Source organism: Bos indicus x Bos taurus, chromosome 28, assembly GCF_003369695.1.
Source record: "Bos indicus x Bos taurus breed Angus x Brahman F1 hybrid chromosome 28, Bos_hybrid_MaternalHap_v2.0, whole genome shotgun sequence".
NCBI classification, from domain to species: domain Eukaryota; kingdom Metazoa; phylum Chordata; class Mammalia; order Artiodactyla; family Bovidae; genus Bos; species Bos indicus x Bos taurus.
Genome location: NC_040103.1, coordinates 14308486 through 14326727, shown reverse-complemented (window position 1 = coordinate 14326727; position 18242 = coordinate 14308486). Strand labels below are relative to the sequence as shown.

Genomic DNA, 18242 nt, shown 5'->3' with positions numbered 1-18242 from the left:
TATGGCATCCAGTCCCATCACTTCATGGCAAATAAATGAGAAGCTGTGACAGATTTTATTTTCTTGGGCTTCAAAATAACTTCGGACAGTGACTGGCAGCTATAAAATTAAAAGATGCTTGCTCTTTGGAAGGAAAGCTATGATAAACCTAGGCAGCACATTAAAAAGCTGAGACATCATTTTGCCAACAAAGGTCCATACAGGCCAAGCTTGGTTTTTCCAGTAATCATGTACAAATGGACCATAAAGAATGCTGAATGCCCAAGAATTAATGCTTTCAAATAGTGGTGCTAGAGAAGACTTGAGTGCCCCTTGGAAAGCAAGGAGATCAAGCAAAGAAATCAATCCTGAATAGTCATTGGAAGGACTAATGCTGAAGCTGAAGCTTCAATACTTTGGCCACCTGATACAAAGAACCAAGTTACTGGAAAAGACCCTGATACTGGTAAAGACTGAAGGCAAAAGGAGAAGGGGGCGGCAGAGGATGAGATGGTTAGAAGGCATCACTGACTCAATGGACATGAAGCTGAACAAACTCTGGAAGATAGTGGAGGGCAGAGGAGCCTGGCGTGCAGGAGGCCATGGGGTTGCAGAGAGTTGGACACAACCTAGGGACTGAACAACAAAAAGACATTTACATCCTTTCTTACACTGAGGACATGCTTTGTTGTTCGTGTTTAAATGATAATACTTTACAGATGCTGAATTAAACAATACATCAGTAAAAGTTTAAAAATATTTTAAAATACTCTTAGTGATAAATATTTATTATGGTACACAGCTTTTTAAAAAAAAATTTGGTTTTATCTTAACTACTTACAGTAGTTACCCCAGGCTCTTAAAACATGTGACAACAGCTAAAGAACAGTGCTTCTTTAATCAATCTTTTTAAATTAATGAATCCCCTATCTTAACCCTAATCCTTAATTTCAATGCAGCTAACTTGCACAGTCAATTTTAATTATCTAGTGTTAAGTGAGAGGAAAGGGGATAAGGACAGAGGAGAGGCACAGAGCTAATTTATGCTGGAAGATAAAACGGAGATAATTTCTACCCTGGCTATCCGTCTGGCCCCAGCCTGCCTCTCAGCTCCATCCTCCTGTCAGTGGTGGGTGACCTAGCCCAGGACGAACTGGAAGACTTCAGAGGCTACCGACAGTACACGTGGTAAGAAAAGAATAGACCCTGGTTTCTAATCTGGAGTTGGCTGACAGCATGGCCTGTTTCTCCAAATCTGAGACTCTGACAACGTGGCCCACTTGATTGGTGGTAACAACCAGCTGTCACTGTTTACTATGCTCGTTTAGATCACCTTTCTCCAAGTATTCTTCAAATAGTCTAAGAGATGTGTTTCAGGACTTGACATCAGGGGCATATCTTGTGATTCCTCCATCAGTTCTTGTCTGTTGACCTATTTATACAGACATGTGGGTGCTGTTACAGACACAACCGCTTGACTCATGCTGAGTCTTAATCATATCTGTTCAAAGCCTATGCTTTAAACTTTTTATGTAGCTACATCTTGTCAACGTGAAAAATCTTCTCTTCACACGGGAAGACTTTCTTCTGTTGTCCAAGACAGAGTTAATTTGATCACATTCTGCTCGATTCCTTTACATTTCTGCCCTTTCCTCATCATCTTGATGCTTGTGTGTGCATAACTCATTTGTATATTCATTCTACAAACATTTACCGAGCACCTCCCAGTGTCAGACACTGTTAGACATTTGGGAAGAAATAACAAATTCAGAAATAAGGCATAGCCTCCTGTAACTGGGATTGTAAACTGGTGCAGACACTATGGAAAACAGTATGGAGGTTCCTTAAAAAATCAAAACTAGAACTGCCATACCCGGCAATTTCACTTCTGGGTATTTGCCCAAAGAAAACAAAAACACTCATTCAAAAGGATATATGCACCCCTATGTTGACTACAGCATTATTTACAATAGTCAAGATACAAAAGCAACCTAAGTGTCCATCAACAGATGAATGGATAAAAGGCGTATATACAATAATGTATTAGTCACAAAACGAAGTCCTGCCATGGGCAATGACATGGACGGATCCAGAAGGTATACTGCTAAGTGAAATAAGTCAAAAACAGAAAGACAAGTGCTGTATGATCTCACTTATATGTGGAAGCTAAAAAAAACAGAACAAAGTGAAAACAGACTCAAAGATACAGAGAACAAATGAGCGGTTGCCAGAGGGAGTTGGGGAGGTGAGACAGATGAAGGGGATTAAGAGGTACAAACCTCCAGTTATAAAATAAAAAAGCAACAGGAATATAACATCCAGCATAAGGAGTATGGTCAGTAATACTGTAATAACTGTACGGGAGTTACTAGACTTATCACGGTGATCATTTCATAATGCCTGCAAATGTAAACTCACTTCCATTGTATACCTGAAACATAATATTATATGCTAACTATATTTCAACTTAAAGAAAGAAGGCACAGCCTTAAAGAATGTTTGGTGCACGGGCAATAAAGTTTACTGAATGAATAGATCCCCTGGCTTGTGGATCTCCAGTTCTACACAAAGAGACAGTTATGCAAATAACTGCACTTCACTAAGACAAATGCGAGAGTGCAAGCGTTTACGCAATGCGGTGAAAGGGGAGAACCAACAGCCTGCTTCCCTGGGAAAACCAGGGAAGGCTGCTCAGAGGAGGTGACATGTGAGTAACGCAAAACTCTTAAAGGCATGAAGCCCAGAGTTTATACTTGAACATCACACTAAACCAAGTAAATTAAAAGCAGATTACATCTAAAACCATGACGAAAAGTCAAAGCTCACTTGATTTGTTCTGTTTACGCTTGGGGCTGCCAATGGAAGCTGCAAATTCACCATGACTTGCAGGACCTATTCCATTTCGGTCTCTCCAGTTGTCAGATTCGCTTCCACTTCCCAGGTGCTCACGACTGTTGGACCTCGAGAGGGACATTGATGAACCCTGTAAACAAAGCCACACAGGGAAAATGCTTAATAAGGTGAGTTTCCCAGAGTGGGAGGAAGAAAGAACCCACATTAGACCCCTATCATCTATGTCAGTTGCTGGCCATGGCAGTTACCCAGAAATGCATATTCTCAAGAACAGGGTGTGGGACCTGTTTATAGTCTTTTCTTCCAGCTACCAAAAGTGTTAGTCACTCAGTCACGTCCAACTCTCCACGATCCCATGGACTGTGGCCCACCAGGCTCCTATGTTCATGGGATTTTCCAGGCAAGAATACCAAGGACACTTGGTCATATGCACATGGTGAAGTGTTCTTCCTTCATTATGAAGGTGTTGATAAGAGGGTGAGCAGAGGAGTTCTGAGTTCATTTCAGTCACTCAGTCACATCCGACTCTTTGCGACCCGGTGGACTGTATGTAGCACACCAGGCTTCCCTGTCCATCACCAGCACCTGAAGCTTGCTCAAACTCATGTCTATCAAGTCAGTAATGCCATCCAACCGCTCATCCTCTGTTGTCCCCTTCTCCTCCTGCCTTCAATCTTTCCCAGCATCAGGGTCTTTTCAAATGAGTCAGTTCTTCGCATCAGGTGGCCAAACTACTGGAGTTTCAGCATCAGTCCTTCCAATGACATTCAGGGCTGATTTCCTTTAGGATTGAATGGTTTGATCTCCTTGCAGTCCAAGGGATTCTCAAGAGTCTTCTCCAACACCACAGTTCAAAAGCATCAATTCTTCGGTGCTCAGCTTTCTTTACGGTCCAACTCTCACATCCGTACATGACTACAGGAAAAACCATAGCTTTGACTAGACGGACCTTTGTCGACAAACTAATTATCTCTCCTTTTTAATATGCTGTCTAGGTTGGTCATAGGCTTTTCTTCTAAGGAGCAAGCATCTTTTAATTTCATGGCTGCATTCACCATTAGCAGTGATTTTGGAGCCCAAAAAAATAGTCTTTCACTATTTCCATTGTTGCCCCATCTATTTGCCATGAAGTGATGGGATCAGATGCCATGATCTTAGTTTTCTGAATGTTGCATTTTAAGCCAACTTTTTCACTCTTCTCTTTCACTTTCATCAAGAGGCTCTTTAGATCTTCTTCCCTTTCTGCCATAAGGGGGGTGTCATCTGTATATCTGAGGTTACTAATATTTCTCCCAGAAATCTTGACTCCAGCTTGTACTTCATCCAGCCTGGCATTTTGCATGATGTACTCTGCCTAGAAGTTAAATAAGCAGGGTGACAATATATAGCCTTGATGTACTCCTTTCCCTATTTGGAACCAATCTGTTGTCCCATGTCCAGATCTAATTGTTGCTTCTTGACTTGCATATAGATTTCTAAGGACGCAGGTCAGGTGGTCTGGTATTCCCATCTCTTGAAGAATTTTCCAGTTTGTTGTGATCCACACAAGCAAAGGCTTTGGCGTAATCAATAAAGCAGAAGTAGATGTTTTTCTGGAACTCTCTTGCTTTTTCGATGATCCAATGGATGTTGGCAATTTGATCTCTGCTTCCCCTCTTTCCTAAATCCAGCTTGAACAACTGGAAGTTCATGGTTCACATACTATTGAAGCCTGGCTTGGAGAATTTTGAGCATTACTTTGCTAGCATGTGAGATGAGTGCACTTTTTTGGTAGTTTGAGCATTCTTTGGCATTGCCTTTCTTTGGGATTGGAATGAAAACTGACCTTTTCCAGTCCTGTGGCCACTGCTGAGTTTTCCAAATTTGCTGGCATATTGAGTACAGCAATTTTACAGCATCATCTTTTAGGATTTGAAATTCCATCACCTCCACTAGCTTTGTCCCATCACCTCCACTAGCTCACCTGGAATTCCATCACCTCCACTAGCTTTGTTCATAGTTTTGCTTCCTAAGGCCCACTTACCTTTGTCTGGCTCTAGGTGGGTGATCACATCATCATCATTATCTGGGTCATGAAGATCTTTTTTGTACAGCTCTATGTATATTCTTGCCACCTCTTAAAATTTTCTGCTTCTGTTAGATCCATACCATTTCTGGCCTTTATTGTGCCCATCTTTGCATGAAGTGTTCCCTTGGTATGTCTGATTTTCTTGAAGAGATCTCTAGTCTTTCCCATTCTATTGTTTTCCTCTATTCCTCTGCACTGATCACTGAGGAAGGCTTTCTTATCTCTCCTTGCTATTCTTTGGAACTCTGCATTCAGGTGAGTATATCTTTCCTTTTCTCCTTTGCCTTTCACTTCTCTTCTTTTCTCAGCTATTTGTAAGGCCTCCTCAGACAACCATTTTGCCTTTTACATTTATTTTTCTTGATCACTGCCTCCTGTACAATGTCACAAACCTCTGTCCATAGTTCATCAGGCACTCTATCAGATCTAATCCCTTAAATCTATTTGTCACTTCCACTGTATAATCGTAAGGGATTTGATTTAGGTTATACCTGAATGGTCTAATGGTTTTCCCTACTTTCTTCAACTTAAGTCTGAATTTGGCAATAAGGAGTTCATGATCTGAGCCACAGTCAGCTCTCAGTCTTGATTTTGCTGACTGTATAGAGCTTCTCCATCTTTGGCTGCAAAGAATATAATCAATCTGACTTTGGTATTGACCATCTGGTGATATCCACCTGTAGAGTCTTCTCTGGTGTTGTTGGAAGAGGGTGTTTTCTATGACCATTGCATTCTCTTGGCAAAACTCTGTTAGCCTTTGATCTGCTTTATTTTGTACTCCAAGGCCAAATTTTCCTGTTACTCCAGGTATCTCTTGACTTCTTACTTTTGTACTCCAGTCCCGTATAATGAAATGGACATCTGGTGGAGTTCTGAGAGGCCCCAGTAAAAAGAGTCACTCCTATAAGATTTGGAGGAGTAGGTGCTAAGATTCCTGTTTTGGGGAACCACAAGGCAAGCCCTCCATCTGGCACAGTAGAGACTCTCTGCCTAGCACCTCACCAGGACGAGCAGGGGAGTGGTGCAGCTACAGCTGGTGCTTTGAGAGGAGTCGGGCTCGCAGAATGGAGGGTGGAGAGAAATCTGGATGGTCCTGTGTTATCTCACCCAAATAAGTACATGATCTGTCCAGCAAATGACAAGTGCCTGGAAATCAAAATGAACTGTCCCAAATCAAAATAAAAATAGTAATTTAAAAGGTCTCAAAGTTTACACCTAACCTGTATTTATTCATTCTTTATTCATTTATTTAATCACTATATTACAGGTACCATACTCTGTACTATATATCTATAGTATTAAGGTCAACATTTTCTGATAACCCAAGTTTTATGTTTACTGGGTAATTCCAAGAGAATCCTTTACTATTCAGGTCACTGAACTCAATTCAGTCCCACGGCAGCACACCCACAGCTGACAGTGCCCTGCTGTAACACTTCTTTCTTCAGGGCATGATGATACCACTCAGACACCACTCTCAAGACTTCCCATCTGCCCTGTGCATCCTGACTGCAGGAGCTTCCTCTCTTTTCTATTCCAAATGTCAGGTCTGGTCTTCACATTCCTCATCATCTCTCTCTACACTTTCTCCTTAAGTAATCAGTAATCACAACCTTTCTCAAAGCTTAACAACAGCCATTGTCAGGAACCATTTAACAGGAGGCTTCCTGTGTGCTGTTTTAGATCTGTCAGGAATCCTTTGTTCCTTATTAATTCCTGAATATTCAGGAATTAAGAGGAGAGGCAAGCCTCCCCCGGGGCTGAGGGATCCAGGCATTTCCTTCGTTAGTTTTTCTATACGGTGATAAGTACACTCTTCCTTCTTGTGAACCATATGTTAAAAGTGATTATTTACAATTCTCTCTCTCTTTAATATGGATTGCCTATGTTTTGTAAGTCTGGAATTTTAATCTTTATCTTTGCTGAGAATAACTACAGTATATATGCCCACACCATGTTGATTAAAACACCTTTGCCCCATCAGAGCTCTGGTCCCCATGTCTTTCTTTCTCTTTCTTTCTTTCTCTCTCTCAGGCTATTTCTTTGGAGCGCAGAGGCCCTCTGAGTTCACTTTCCTGCCCGGGCTTCTGAGACCCTCTCGAGAAGGTGCTTTGTGCCTTCACCCCATCGAGAGGGCGCCTGAGGCCTCCATGAACAGAGCAAGCCCCGTACCAGGGGCTTTATTGGCTTTCTGCGTAAACCAAGGAATATCAGCCTCTTTCTCTCCTTTACTTTCTTATCGTCAACTCCGGACCACCAGGTTCTGGTCCATTAAAGGACCGCAACAAGCCATGACTGAAATTGTTACCTCTGGGTTTGAATTCTCTACTGAAATTTAGCATCACAGAGTTGCCAATCTGACACTTCCATTTTACTGTCTCACAGACATTTTAATTAAGAGTGTTTGAAACCATATTGTTCACGACCATCCCCACCAGCTACACTCAAATCCACTCCTCTCCCAGAATCCCTACATCTCAGTAAGTGATGACCATTCACCCCGTTGCTCAAGCCAGACTTCTAAGAGCCACACTCGTTCGTCCTCTCACTATATCCTATTTGTCAGTTCACCAATGTCGTACCTAAACATACCCAAATCTACCTACTTTCACCAATCTCCACCACTGTCATTAACAGCCTCTTTAATGACATGTTGATTCTTTCTTGCCTCCCACCCCAATAATCCATTTTTCATGAAGCAACTAGGTTGTAGGTTGTTTTTTAAATGCAAATTAGAACAAAACCATGCCTCTCTCGGCATACAGTCCTATAATAATCCCTTCCCAGTACTTAACCATGGGCTGAAATGCTCCATAATCAAGTCTCTGCCTGTCTCGCCAACCTTATCTTCAGTGCTCCACCACCCTATCCACCTTCTGCTCCATGAACTTACCAGTTTGCTCTGACTCCAATATGATAATGCCAGCTGTTTCCCTGGCCTAGTACTATTTCCCTAGATATTCACAAGGTTGGCCCTTTCTTGCCATGTAAGTCTTAGCTTAAATGTCATTTGCTCATTAAAGCCAGCTAAAACTACCCAACATAAAATAGCCTCTGTTTCATATCTATCAAGAACTTTTATTACTTAACGCCTTCTGGTTAACTTTTTATATATTTCTCTCTACCCACCAAAAGAAAGCTCTATCCATGAAAGCAAGAATCTGTATTCAGGCATTGTACCTAATGCCCAGAACTGCATCTAAAACACAGGAAATGCTTATTGATAAATATTTGCAGAATTACTAGATCTCACAGTTACCTTTTCCTACATCTATGGGATCCCCTTTGCTGACTTTTGGGAAGGGGCCTAAGGAAAGGAAGGCTCCTCACACCAAAAAAATGGGTTTTTCAGTTAAAACCATCATTAACATAATTCAACCAGATAAATTCCATGTAGCAAGAGAAATAAGAACATGCTCCAACTGGTTAATTACCAGGAAAGAGACCATTATATAGTATTTCTATATATTTTAAAACTTCTATATCTAAACTCTTTTTGAGTATAAAAAAGTCACTCATCTAAGATCTAAGCTGATTTCATTCACACAGGTATCTCAGATCTGGCTAAACATGATGTTTTCTAAAAACATTAAATAAAAAATAATCTTGTGATATTTACCAGTTTGTTGTGATATGTTAGAAGACAACAAACTGGTAAATATCACAAGATTATTTAGATTTGTAAGGCTTAAAATAGTCAGACCACCTCATTACTCTTAGGGGTAAATTTAAAACCTTCTTTTAACTTCCGATGCAGGTTTTACCTACTCCAGAGAATACGCAACCATTTCTAATGCCTTTAAGAGATAAGTGGCAAAAAGAAAAGGAAAATCCAAAACTTTTTAGTTCTGTTGATATGTCAGAAAAACTGCAGGTCAAAGCAACCTTTTGTTTGACCTTTGCTGTCCCAGTATATCATTAAGTGGATAGGGTCATACTTTTGAGTCTTGAAGAAAACAAAAATAAGCCTCAAGCTACTTGCTTCTTATCTAAAGGAGTTCTTCGGAAAAGCCTAATTTCTCAAAAATGCCTTAAAACTGGAAACAGTCACTCAAGTCTAGTTTCTCAGTAATGTGACCAGGGTGTTCAAAGCATCAGTTTCTTGCCTAAAGCAAGCTTCCTAGAGCAGGAAAACCATGTGCCTTGATCCCCTGCACACTGGGTAACCCACACCGGTCAGGACCCATTGGCTAAACGTGCTTCCCTAGAGCATTCTACTTGTCCATTTGTTTTTGGTTTTCTTTGGAAAAGAATAAGGAAAAAGAGTGTTTCTAACTACCACCTAATTTTTTTAACTTTTTATTTTGTACTGGTGTATAGCCAATTAACAAACAATGTTGTGATAGTTTTAGGTGAACAGTGAAGGGACTTAGCCATACATCTTCATGAATCCACTGACCCCCAAACTCCCCTCCCACCCAAGCTGTCAGATAACATTGAGCAGAGTTCCATGTGCTATACAGACCTTGTTGGTTATCCATTTTAAATACAGCAGTGTGTACATGTCAATCCCAAACTCCCTAACTATGCCTTCCCCCATCCATCCCCCTGGCAACCATAAAGCTCGTTCTCATAGTCTGTGAGTCTGTTGCTGTTTTATAAGTTCATATGAATCATTTCTTTTTAGATTCCACATATAAAGGATGTCATATGATATTTCTCCTCTGACTTACTTCACTCAGTATAACAATCTCTGCGTCCCTCATGTTGCTGCAAATGGCCTTATTTCATTCTTTTAGATGGCTGAGTAATAGTCCATTGTTTGTATATATGTACCACATCTTCTTTATCCATTCCTCTGTCAACGGACATTTAGGTTGCTTCCATGTCTTGGCTACTGTAAACAGAGCTGCAGTGAACACAGGGTACATATATCCTTTTTGATCATGTTTTTATCTGAATATATGCCCAGGAGTGGGATTGCAGAGTCATCAATCAGTTCAGTTCAGTTGCTCAGTTGTGTCCGGCTCTTTGCAACCCCACGGACTGCAGCACATCAGGCTTCCCTGTCCGTCACCAACTACCAGAGCTTGCTCAAACTCGTGTCCATCGAGTCGGTGATGCCATCCAACCATCTCATCCTCTGTCATCCCTTTCTCTGCCTGCCCTCAATCTTTCCCAGCACCAGGCTCTTCTCCAATGAGTCAGTTCTTCGCATCAGGTAGCCCAAGTACTGGAGTTTCAGCTTCAGCAACAGTCCTTCCAATGAATATTCAGGACTGATTTCCTTTAGGATTGACTGGCTTGATCTCCTTGCAGGGTCATAAGGTAGCTCTATTTTTAATTTGTTAAGAAACTTCCATTGTGGCTATACTAATTTATATTCCCATTAACAGTGTAAGAGTGTTCCCTTCTCCCCACACTCTCTCCAGCATTTATTGTTTGCGTATTTTCTGATGATGGCCACTCTGGCTGTAACCACCCCCTGATTTTAAAATAGTGCTAAAAGTGGAGATGTGGTAAATCTTTTAAAAAAATTTAAGCCCTTTCCACTTTTCCTCAGGTCCTTCTCAATTCCCACCCTGTCTCTATGTTCTAACCCATTAATTGCCCAGTTAACAATCCCTCTGAGTTTTAGCGGAATAAAGAGGAGGGCAGGCATTCACAAAAAGCAGCTGCTTCAGAGTATCAGGTCATGCCAGGTAAGGGTCTTTTTACCTCATTTTGATGGCTTTGGGCTGTATGAAAGTCCTCCACACCGCGAGAATCTAGAATCATTCCCTAAGAAAGCCTGATTCTCTCTCTTATCACCACGTTTAAAGGGGCCGTGAATAAAAGCAGGTTACCTGGTGAATGCCCTGGCACTGATCTCCCTGGTTTCATCCTCTCCCCAACCTTTCAATGTGAATGAGCTGTTAGACATTAGGCAGTAAGGTGGAACAGGCTGGCCCGAGAGAACCAAAGCAAGAAAAGCCACAGGAGGGATTCAGCCACTGAGTCAGGAGCCTGCAAAGTCAAGCCCATAGAGAGTGGTCCACTCGTCCTTGGACAAGACCCAGAGCAGAGGCCCTCCAGATTCTGACACCACGTCTCAGTCATTCCCCTTTACAGTAGGTCCCTGCAGAGCAGTGTTTCCAGGAGGGTGCCTGCATCAGAATCAGACTAGGCTTTTGGTGAAAATGTAAATTACTGGTTCCTGCTGGCTGTTTCCCTGATGAGTGAGATGCTTGGGGAAGAATCTGCATTTTTAAGTGCACCAAGTGATTCTTATGTCTTTTAACATGGCTCTAAAGTGTTTATAAATCACCTTGTATGGTAAAGAATTTGCCTGCAATGTGGGAGACCCAGGTTCAATCCTCGGGTCGGGAAGATCCTCTGGAGAAGAAAATGGCAACCCACTCCAGTATTCTTGCCTGGAAATTCCATGGACAGAGGAGCCTTGTGGGCTGCAATCCATGGGGCTGCAAAGAGTTGGACATGACTGACTAACACTAACTAACTTGCTATGTACCCTCTGAGTTAAACCATTAGGAAAAGCCCGAGGATAAAGAAATTTTGCAAAATGAATTCAAGTCCTTTTTTCTAACAACTACTGCCATGACCTCAAGTAAGACACTTAACTGATCTGGGACCCTTTCCCTCGCTCGGAATTTATAGGGATCAAATAAGCTCGTGGATGAAAATGTACCGTATAAAACATCAAAGAAATAAATGAATGTGATTTAAGGTAATTATTACTAGCACATTATGTGTTCATGTAACACTTTAAAGTATTCCTTTAGATATAAAAAGCATATCTAGTTTGAATGTGCAGAAATACCTCCAGTAATAAGCATTCATATATGTATATGAATCACATCTTTCATCAGGCTCTTGGTTTTCCTCGGGGTAAAGTTCTTTGGTGGAAATAACAGGAGTTGCTAAATATTACTGAGACTTCCTGCACACCACTCTAAGCACCGGGTGCCTTCTCCCACAGCATGCTCAGAATAACTGCAATGAGAAAACAGGCTCTGAGGCGTGAAGTCACTCATCAGAGCTGTACGTGTGTCGGTGGTGGCTGTCAGGTTCCCACAGCCCCTGCGTTTGACAACTACTTTATTAGAACGATCGTCATTTCAACCTGTCATCCTATTGGTCTCTGAGAACAGAACTGAATTAGCATTTCTAAACTGAACAATTTCATCTCTGAAATGACAGAAACATGATCAACCACCTAAAGCTCCATTCCGCTCAAGGTAGGGGTGAGCTCAACAGCCGACTGCAGGTCTATCAGTGGAAGCCTAAGAATGAGCACAGCAGTTTTTAAGGTCTCTGCCAATGAAACGAGATGCTGACTTTCTCTCAGAGCTAGAATGGCAGAAAGGGGGGTGTATACCTCCTAGGGCCTCAAATTGTTCACAATGATTCCTGCATTCTAGCTGCCAACAGTAACTTCAGACTTTAAATATACCCTGCCAAGTTGCTACTGTAAGTCTGACAATGAAATTTGCAGGAGACTGTGCTTTTTAGTATTTCAATAGTACTTTCTTTTTCACTTTCTCAAAGAGACAAAGGGGGAAAAAATTGCATGTTTGTATTTGCCTTTCATCAACATTCTAATTTATTACGAAGAAAATGGGTGGAGAAATGAAGGTCAATCTGCAAATGCTAGTGATTAGACTAACAATTATGAAATGCTTAACCAGTATTTGTTTTTGAACCTCCAGTGGTCTGACTGAACATTGTGATTCTTGAATTGATAATTTTCATCCATCTTTTAGGTTTGTGCAGTCTCTGCAGTTGTGTGTGTGAGTGTGTGCATGTGCACACATTCCAACTCCACCTGTACTTGCAAAAGACTTAGAGCCAAAATCTGACAGTCTGCAACTGAAAAGGCCTTGCTGGCTGAGTCATGTACAGCCCAGCCAAGAAGCAAGGAGCTCTGGGTCCCTCTCCCTGTGGTGAGGATGCCAGCTTCCCCGTCTCACCCCTAAGCCCTGCAGCGAACATCTGGGAAGCATCATGTTTTGGAGCTCTTCTTGTGATACTTCCTGCTGTGTTCCTGGCACATCTGAACACGCTGAATTTTTAACTCAGATCTGCAAACTTGTTTTTGTTGAATAATTGCCTTTTCTCCTTCTGGTGGGCTTGCGAGTGATACCCTGGAATGAAGGGATTCCTTATACATTTTTATATGGCATATTACATATGCCCTTTGCTTAATCTCAGCCCTGCTCTCCGACATTCTCCTCTAACAAAAACATATTTATCCGAATTTCCTTCATAGCTGATCAACAACTTTGAAAGAAAACATGCAAAAGATCATAATATATCAGATTGTATCTATTTCATAGCAATACATTTACAATATTAGAAATTAAAGCAAATCACCATTAAGACATTTTCCTTATGTAAACAGAGAACGGGAGAGGAGAGAAGATGGTTCTCTTTTGCTGAGAGAATCAACGGGAAGAGTAAGTAGGGCATGACTCTACAAACCTCAAAGGTGGTCGTCATTGTGGGCTTATATGACACGTGGTTGGCCCTTCTCAGCTCCTTGATAGTTTCAGCGGGCATGGATTTAGAAAACCCCAGGCCACTCCACGTGTTTGTGGGTGTTCTGACCTCCGTCACCACTGGTTTCTTTAACATAGCTTTGGAAAAGAGAACATAAAACAAATGCTTGCTATTTTTAATGCATTTCTTAACACAAAATACCTTAAAATGTCTTCATAAAACATTTTATACAAGTTAACAGTAAATTTTAAAATGATACATTATTTCTTAATTGATCTAATGCTAATCTATTCAACCTCAACAAAGTTTATGCAACTTGAATCGAAACATTCTCAGTTTCCTTTTATGAAAGTCCAGTTTCTCAGTTCAATATCAGTACTGAAAAAGTTTTTATGTGTCTACTGAAAAAAATCAAAGTATAGATCATAATGTATCATATACCTTTGGTTGCTAATAGCTTCTTCTGTTCATAGTCAAATGCCTAAAAAAGACAGAAAATATCTTTATTGTCAGTTTATCCAAATGTCACACCAATACTCCACAGAAAGATTACACGACTACAGCCCATGAGCCTGCCTGAGACAAACGCTAAGCTCTGCACCATAATGTGACAGTAATCCATGCAAGTCTGATAAACTTAAACATGTTTTCAAAACCAGTTCATTATAATAATACACTACTTCTGACTTTAAGTCATGACAGTGACAAGAGTCAGAAATCTTCCTTCAAAGGGAAAAAAATTCCTCTTTATTATGGAAATTTAACATACCAGGATCAATCTATGCTAACTTAATAACAGTTATGCTAAATTTCAAAACAATGCATTCTCAAAACACTTTCAGGTTATCTATTATTGGCCTCCCTTGTTTCTCAAAATCCCCTCTTCATTTGGGTAAAATGGTATGATGTCACAACAACCTATGAAATTATGTAACTTAATTGGCATCATCTATGCTTTTAAAACGACATAAATGACAAATGTCTAGCTTTAATAATGACACAAGTAGAACATTAAAATTAAACCTAAATAAAAATATAAACCTAAGTTAAAAAATGAAACGTATTTATCTCGTATTGCACAGGACTAGGATGGCACCATTTATTCTTCTCATCCACACTGAGTATGTGACTACGACACAGATGGGTCTATATACAGACCCAGGTGAAGTCCAGATACAGCTACATCTCAAATGCTGACTCAGGGTTCTCAACTCTCGTGTTTCAGGAACTTAAGCTTGATTTTTAAATGTCTCTTATAAATAAAAAACTAAGAACAGAGATATATACATATATATGTTTATCTACTTTGCTATACAACTGAAACTAACACAATATTGTAAATCAACTATACTTCAGTAAGTTAGGAAAAAAAATGTCTCAAAGATAGGTCAAGAATCCATTGACAAGAACCCTTTGGCCCTTCCTCCCAGGAGGACTATACCATCATATGCAGGGTGTCCATATAATTTATGGTCTGAAACAGGATACTTCTAAAAGCAAAAAGCACCACAAATGATTGGGTCAAAATAATGAAAATAAACTGGCTGACTGATCAACCAGAAGGAACACGGCAGTAAATTGGGAGGGTCAGACTTTTAGATAACACAGTTTGATAATGTTTTTGAAATCCTAGGTCTAAAATGGCTCTGGGAGTTAAAATCAACTTTTAATGACTAATGTCTAAGGCAAGATGTGGGGAGATTCTAAAGTTACTTGTTCAATAAATATTTATTGAGTGCCTTCTGGCTACAGATACTGTGCTACACTTTGTGGAAGAATAAAACAATGAATCAAAAATAATCTATAGCCTCAAATCATATGGAGGCTTAGCAGGGAGGAGAAAGAGAAATAACCACAAAATAAATTAGAAAGTGAGATAAATGTGAAAAGAGAGCTGGAGATTCAGAAGTCCAAGAATGGTCAGGAGACAAAGGTCATCTCAGGAGACAAAGGTCATCTTTAGCTCCAGAAATCACATAAGTCTTCAGTCTCTCTCCCTATTAAAGCTCAGTAACTCTTATCATTGATTTCTTAGTGATTTTAAAAGTCAGCTCTTCACTAATGGCATAAATAACATCTATTTAAATTGAAACTCTATCGCCAGGAATACTCTCATCCATCTTAAAAGAAAGGAACATGAAATGGTTTACTACAGGTATAAACTCGATGGAAAAGATGAGACTCACAAGATGGATGAAACTCACAAAGGGACCATAAAGGAATCTGATCCTCTTTAAATGAGAGAACTTTAATGTATAATAACTGAAAATATATCCACCAGAGAAAATGTAATAAATGTTTGTTTTTAACTTTGCACCTTGTAAAGGCCATGGCTTTTGTAAAAACATTCATCTAAAAACATGAAAATGTTCAAATGCAAAGGATTAGGATAAGCAGACAAGCAGGACTGTGCTGTAGTTTTCACTGGAATTACAGAAGTACAATTTAGTTTCATGAATTAATTTCTTTGACATATTTGTGACAACTTTATTTCTAAGACTTTGTGAAGTTTTTTTCTCTTTTGGAGGTGGGGAGATGGAGATGATATATCTTACTATGAAGTAGGTAAGTCTACTCATTAATTCAGACACTGAGCCAAATGTTTATAGACATCTCTAAAAGCACAGAATCCTTATCTTTCATATTGTGATCAATATAAAAATCAGATTTCTGAATTCCATGATCAATAGTCTATTGGTTTGTTTTTTTTTTTTTTTGGTAATTGGACCAATAGTTTGAAAATGTATACAGAGAAAATCCCTGCTGAGGAAATTGTTTAAAGTAATCATAAAAATCTGTGAACCAACATAATCATCAATAACATTTAGTATCTCCTGTCAAAAAACTAAAGCCTCATATTAGTTATTTTTATAACTGTCTAAGGAGCACCAAACAAATTCATCTTCCCCATTTCACAGATAGAAGGATATTATATCTATTTATCTAAGACTATGTCATGAGGTAGTAAATGCTCAGAAATAGCAGCTCGCATATTTATCTAAATTATTTAAGTAATAGAAGAAAAATGTCATTTGCATAAGACACAGTGACATAGACCATGTTAGATCACTTTTAATATTTTAAAGAATTCTCCTCACTTAAACTAAATCCTGCATTTCATTTTTAATGTTTATAGCAAAAGCAATTCCTAACTGCTGCTGCTGCTGCTGCTGCTAAGTCACTTCAGTCGTGTCCGACTCTGTGCGACCTCATAGACGGCAGCCCACCAGATTCCCCCGTCCCTGGGATTCTCCAGGCAAGAACACTGGAGTGGGTTGCCATTTCCTTCTCCAGTGCATGAAAATGAAAAGTGAAAGTGAAGTCACTCAGTCCTGTCTGACTCTTAGCGACCCCATGGACTGCAGCCTACCAGGCTCCTCCATCCATGGGATTCTCCAGGCAAGAGTACTGGAGTGGGGTGCCATTGCCTTTTCCGAATTCCTAACTACTGCATATATATTTAAACTTAATTTTGAGTAGGCCTCACCAACTCAATGGACATGAGTTTGAGTCAACTCCGGGAGTTGACGATGGACAGGGAAGCATGGCATGCTGCAGTCCATGGGGTGGCAAAGAGTTGGACACAACTGAGCAACTAAACTGAACTGAACTGAGCATGCAGAAGGAAAACGGAATTTCTGCTCTACTGCTAAAGGTTCACTGAATTCCCCATTTCCCTCAATCTAGACAGCTTATATTTGGATGACTCTCGCATTTTTTTTTTTTTTTTTTTTTTTTTACTCATTACCTGCATGTTGACGTATGATGGCCGTGGGGCAAGCCGGGCCCTTTCATTGTTCTGTTGGGCGGCCCTCTCGGCAGCGCGCTCACTCCCCGGAGCCTTCTTGTCAGCCAGTGGGCTTTCTGCAGCACTCAGTTCAGGATCTGAGAGGAGCCTGTCAGTGCTGCTGTGAAAGAAAGAGTCTGGAATTGCACATGCCACTGTTACACTCACATGTACCACACCTTTGCCAGGGGCCACGTTTATTACTACTTAGGTTTACCATGTCCACCGTTTACAGGTATTATCTCATGCAATCCTCAGAGCACTGCCATGAGGTAGGCAGTATTACCGTCCCCATTTTTCACATGGGGGAAGCACCTTATCCAAGGTCCCGCCTCTGGTAAATGGTAGAGACGGGATACGAACGCAGATTTGCTGCCTCTCAACATGGTGTTGAAACTATGTGAAGATATATATTCACGCAAAGTAAATATGTATATATGACATTCTGTATATGGTACATATGGAATAGGAATACAGACAAGATTTCTAGTTTATAGACATCAAGGAGCGATCTCTGACCCATGCTTACCTAATCTGAACAAACTGAGTCAGTCTGAAAGCATGCAGATAACCCATTTCATCTGTGTGCAATACACATGATGTTGCTACAGATCTGCTGTGATAAAGGCAGCAGATAAATAAATGTTTAGTATCTGTTCAGGGTGCAGGGAAAGAACACCTCATGAAAGTGCTTCTTAAAACGAGGGAGAGTTATCTGAATTATAAGAATTTATAGTGCCCTAGACATGCACCTCAAGCTTAACTCCAACTGAAGGTTAAGCTCAAGTAAAACAGAAATAACAAACAGTATTAGTCAAAGAGCTGATCTGTTCACACATTTTTTTTGTATCATTCACTATTTAGTTATACCAGGGGAATTCAGAGGAATTTAGTAAAGGCTATTAGAACACAACAGGAAGAGCAAAGAGCTTTGTTTGTTTGACAAAAGTTCACAGAGGCCTCACACGGGCTTGTGACCTGGAATTGAAAGGGCATCTGCAGGTTCACCATCGAACAGCAGCAACTCAGAGGGAACAGCGTAAGCGAAGGCAAGGGAGTATGCAGTGCACATCACTGCCAGTTTTAAAGCCAGAATTATTTCTTTAACCTAACATT

General features: G+C 40.3%; 1 protein-coding gene across 3 annotated transcripts in view; it reads right to left on the bottom strand.

The window, feature by feature from the left end:
- Positions 1–18242, bottom strand: part of BICC1 (BicC family RNA binding protein 1) — a 349295-nt gene that overhangs the window by 15609 nt on the left and 315444 nt on the right. For 2 of the 3 annotated variants that reach the window (XM_027531038.1, XM_027531036.1), the window contains exons 15-18: positions 17088–17247; positions 13781–13820; positions 13322–13476; positions 2806–2962 (exon numbers count right to left, since the gene is read on the bottom strand). In XM_027531038.1, the coding sequence (XP_027386839.1) occupies positions 2806–2962; positions 13322–13476; positions 13781–13820; positions 17088–17247 (512 nt within the window). The remainder of the gene's footprint in view (positions 1–2805; positions 2963–13321; positions 13477–13780; positions 13821–17087; positions 17248–18242) is intronic. The other variant, XM_027531037.1, reaches the window with a different exon arrangement.